The sequence below is a fragment of the Corvus brachyrhynchos genome, unplaced genomic scaffold (genome assembly GCF_000691975.1).
Source record: "Corvus brachyrhynchos isolate BGI_N302 unplaced genomic scaffold, ASM69197v1 scaffold786, whole genome shotgun sequence".
Classification (NCBI taxonomy): domain Eukaryota; kingdom Metazoa; phylum Chordata; class Aves; order Passeriformes; family Corvidae; genus Corvus; species Corvus brachyrhynchos.
Window position 1 is genome coordinate 34,060 of NW_008238667.1, and position 4,056 is coordinate 38,115.

At 56.1% G+C, this 4,056-nt stretch overlaps 1 protein-coding gene across 1 annotated transcript in view; it reads left to right on the forward strand.

Annotated features, from left to right (window-relative positions):
* Positions 1-4,056, forward strand: part of LOC103618302 (structural maintenance of chromosomes protein 1A) — a 31,402-nt gene that overhangs the window by 16,919 nt on the left and 10,427 nt on the right. Inside the window, 2 exon segments of the mRNA XM_017738077.1 lie at positions 3,241-3,357; positions 3,440-3,546. Of these exon segments, the coding sequence (XP_017593566.1) occupies positions 3,241-3,357; positions 3,440-3,546 (224 nt within the window).

Genomic DNA, 4,056 nt, shown 5'->3' on the forward strand with positions numbered 1-4,056 from the left:
GTGTGGGGAAAAACAGGGGGGTTGGGGAAAAACGGGCGGGTTTGGGGAAAACAGCGGGATTTGGGGGAAAATAGTGGGGTTTGGGAAAAAACGGGCGGGTTTGGGAAAAAACATCCCTGGGTTTGGGGCAAAAATGGGCGGGTTTGGGAAAAACAGCGGGGTTGGGGAAAAAATAGTGGGGTTTGGGGAAAAATGGGTGGGTTTGGGGGAAAAATGGGCAGGTTTGGGCAAAACCGGCTGGGTTTGGGAAAAATAGCCTCGGGTTTGGGGCAAAAACGGGTGGGTTTGGGAAAAACAGCAGGGTTTGGGCAAAAACGGGCCTGGATTTGGGGAAAACCAGCCGGGTTTGGGAAAAACCAGTGCGGATTGGGGCAAAAACGGGCGGGTTTGGGTGAAACAGCGGGATTTGGGGCAAAAACAGCGGGGTTGGGGAAAAACAGCCCCGGGTTTGGGAAAAAACAGCGGGGTTTGGGGAAAAAACGGGCGGGTTTGGGGCAAAAACAGTGGGGTTTGGGGAAAAACAGCGGGGTTTGGGCAAAACTGCGGGGTTGGGAAAAAATAGCCTGGGGTTTGGGGTGAAAACGGCCGGGTTTGGGGCAAAAACAGCGGGCCTTGGGGAAAAAACATCCCTGGGTTGGGGTGAAAACGGCCGGGTTTGGGGCAAAAACAGCGGGGTTTGGGGAAAAAACATCCCTGGGTTTGGGCAAAACAGCGGGGTTTGGGGAAAAACAGCCCCAGGTTTGGGGTGAAAATGGGCGGGTTTGGGTGAAACAGCGGGGTTTGGGGCAAAACCAGCGGGGTTTGGGGCAAAAACAGCCCCGGGTTTGGGGAAAAACAGCCCCGGGGTTGGGGCCAAAACTGCCGGCTTTGGGCAAAACAGCGGGGTTTGGGAAAAACGGGCGGGTTTGGGAAAAACCAGTGAGGTTTGGGCAAAAACGGGCGGGTTTGGGGCAAAACCAGCGGGGTTTGGGGGAAAAACAGGCAGGTTTGGGAAAAACAGCGGGGTTTAGGCAAAAACGGGCAGGTTTGGGGGAAAAACATCCCCAGGTTTGGGGAAAAATAGTCCCGGGTTTGGGGCCAAAACTGCCGGGTTTGGGCAAAACAGTGGGGTTGGGGCAAAAACAGGCGGGTTTGGGGCAAAACATCCCTGGGTTTGGGGCAAAACCAGGCGGGCTTGGGAAAAAGCATCCCCGGGTTTGGGGGAAAAACGGGCGGGTTTGGGAAAAAACATCCCTGGGTTTGGGGCAAAACCAGGCGGGCTTGGGAAAAAGCATCCCCGGGTTTGGGGGAAAAAGGGGCGGGTTTGGGCAAAACAGTGGGGTTGGGGCAAAAACAGGCGGGGTTGGGGAAAAACATCCCTGGGTTTGGGGCAAAACCAGGCGGGCTTGGGAAAAAGCATCCCCGGGTTTGGGGGAAAAAGGGGCGGGTTTGGGCAAAACAGTGGGGTTGGGGCAAAAACAGGCGGGGTTGGGGAAAAACATCCCTGGGTTTGGGGCAAAACCAGGCGGGCTTGGGAAAAAGCATCCCCGGGTTTGGGGGAAAAAGGGGCGGGTTTGGGCAAAAACGGGCGGGTTAGGGAAAAATGGGCGGGTTTGGGGAAAAACAGCCCCGGGTTTGGGAAAAAATAGCGGGGTTTGGGAAAAATAGGCCCCGGTTTGGGGCAAAAACGGGCGGGTTTGGGCAAAAACGGGCGGGTTAGGGAAAAATGGGCGGGTTTGGGGAAAAACAGCCCCGGGTTTGGGGGAAAAATGGGCGGGTTTGGGCAAAACAGCGGGGTTGGGGCAAAACCATGCGGGTTTGGGGAAAAACATCCCCGGGTTTGGGGAAAAACAGCCCCAGGTTTGGGGCCAAAACTGCCGGGTTTGGGCAAAACAGCGGGGTTTGGGAAAAAACATCCCAGGGTTTGGGGCAAAAACAGCGGGGTTTGGGAAAAATAGGCCCCGGTTTGGGGCAAAAATGGGCGGGTTTGGGGCAAAACCAGGCAGGTTTGGGGCAAAAATAGTGGGGTTTGGGAAAAAATAGTGGGGTTTAGGGCAAAAATGGGCGGGTTTGGGAAAAACAGCAGGGTTTGGGCAAAAACGGCTGGATTGGGGGAAAACAGGCGGGTTTGGGGCAAAAATGGGCGGGTTTGGGGCAAAAATAGTGGGGTTTGGGGGAAAAACAGGCCCGGGTTTGGGCAAAACTGGCTGGGTTTGGGAAAAATAGCTTCGGGTTTGGGGCAAAACCAGGCGGGTTTGGGAAAAACAGCCCTGGGTTTGGGGGAAAACGGCCGGGTTTGGGCAAAACAGCTCCGGATTTGGGGAAAATAGCGGGGTTTGGGCAAAACCAGCCGGGTTTGGGGAAAAAACCCTGGCTTTGGGAAAATATCCCCGGGTTTGGGGATAAACCAGCGCGGTTTGGGGAAAAAAGACATTCCCTGATTTTAGGGGAAAATCCCACAGTTTGGGGGAAAATCCCGGGTTTTGGGGAGGAATTCCCCGCTTTGGGTGGCTCAGGGCAGATTTTGGGGTGCAGGGATGAATTTTGGGGTTCAGGGAGGGGATTTTGGGGTCCAGGGAAGGATTTTGGGGTCCAGGGAAGGATTTTGGGGTGCAGAGAGGGGATTTTCGGGTGCAGGGAAGGATTTTGGGGTGCAGGGATGGATTTTGGGGTTCAGGGAGGGGATTTTGGGGTTCAGGGATGGATTTTGGGGTGCAGGGAGGGGATTTTGGGGTTCAGGGAAGGATTTTGGGGTGCAGGGATGGATTTTGGGGTTCAGGGAGGGATTTTGGGGTTCAGGGAGGGATTTTGGGGTGCAGGGAGGGGATTTTGGGGTTCAGGGAAGGATTTTGGGGTGCAGGGATGGATTTTGGGGTTCAAGGAGGGGATTTGGGGTTCAGGGATGGATTTTGGGGTTCAGGGCTGGTTTTTGGGGTTCAGGGATGGATTTTGGGGTTCAGGGATGGATTTTGGGGTGCAGGGATGGATTTTGGGGGTTCAGGGTGGCGATTTTGGGGTTCAGGGAAGGATTTTGGGGTTCAGGGAGGGATTTTGGGGTGCAGAGAGGGGATTTTGGGGTTCAGGGATGGATTTTGGGGTTCAGGGATGGATTTTGGGGTGCAGGGAGGGGATTTTGGGGTTCAGGGACGGATTTTGGGGTGCAGGGATGGATTTTGGGGTTCAGGGAGGGATTTTGGGGTTCAGGGAGGGATTTTGGGGTGCAGGGAGGGGATTTTGACCCCTTTTCCCCGCTCTGCCCAGGAGAAGTCCAAGCTGGAGAGCGAACTGGCCAATTTTGGGCCGCGCATCAACGACATCAAACGAATCATCCAGGGCCGGGAGCGGGAGATGAAGGACCTCAAGGAGAAGATGAACCAGGTTTGGGGGGGGATTTGGGGGATTTTGGGGTCCCCCAGGAGGATTTTGGGGGGTCCCAGATCTGACTTTGCTCCCCCCCCAGGTGGAGGATGAGGTTTTTGAGGAGTTTTGCCGGGAAATCGGGGTCAGGAACATTCGGGAGTTTGAGGAGGAGAAGGTGAAGAGGCAGAACGAGATCGCCAAGAAAAGGTGAGGGCACCCCAAAATCAGGGGGGGATGGAGCCCAAGGGAACCCCAAAATCAGCCTGGGACCCCTGAGGGAACCCCAAAATCAGCCTGGGAACCCCAAAATCAGCCTGGAACCGCAAGGGAACCCCAAAATCACCCTGGGACCCCTCAAGGAACCCCAAAATCACCCTGGGACCCCTCAGGGAACCCCAAAATCAGCCTGGGACCCCAAAGGAACCCCAAAATCAGCCTGGGGCATTTCTGGATCCCCCAAGGGATTCCAACACCCTTCAGGGACCCCAAAACCCACCAGGGCCCCCCCAAACCCCCTCAGGGACCCCAAAAAACCTCTCAGGGACCCCCAAACACTTCAGGGACCGCCCCAAACCCCTCAGTGAGTCCCCAAAACCCCTCAGGGTCTGCCCCAAACCTCTCAGGGACCCCCCAAACCCCCTCAGGGACCCCTCCCTAAAACCCTCAGGGACCCCTAAAGGGACCCCTCAAACCCCTCAGGGACCCCCCCAAACCCCC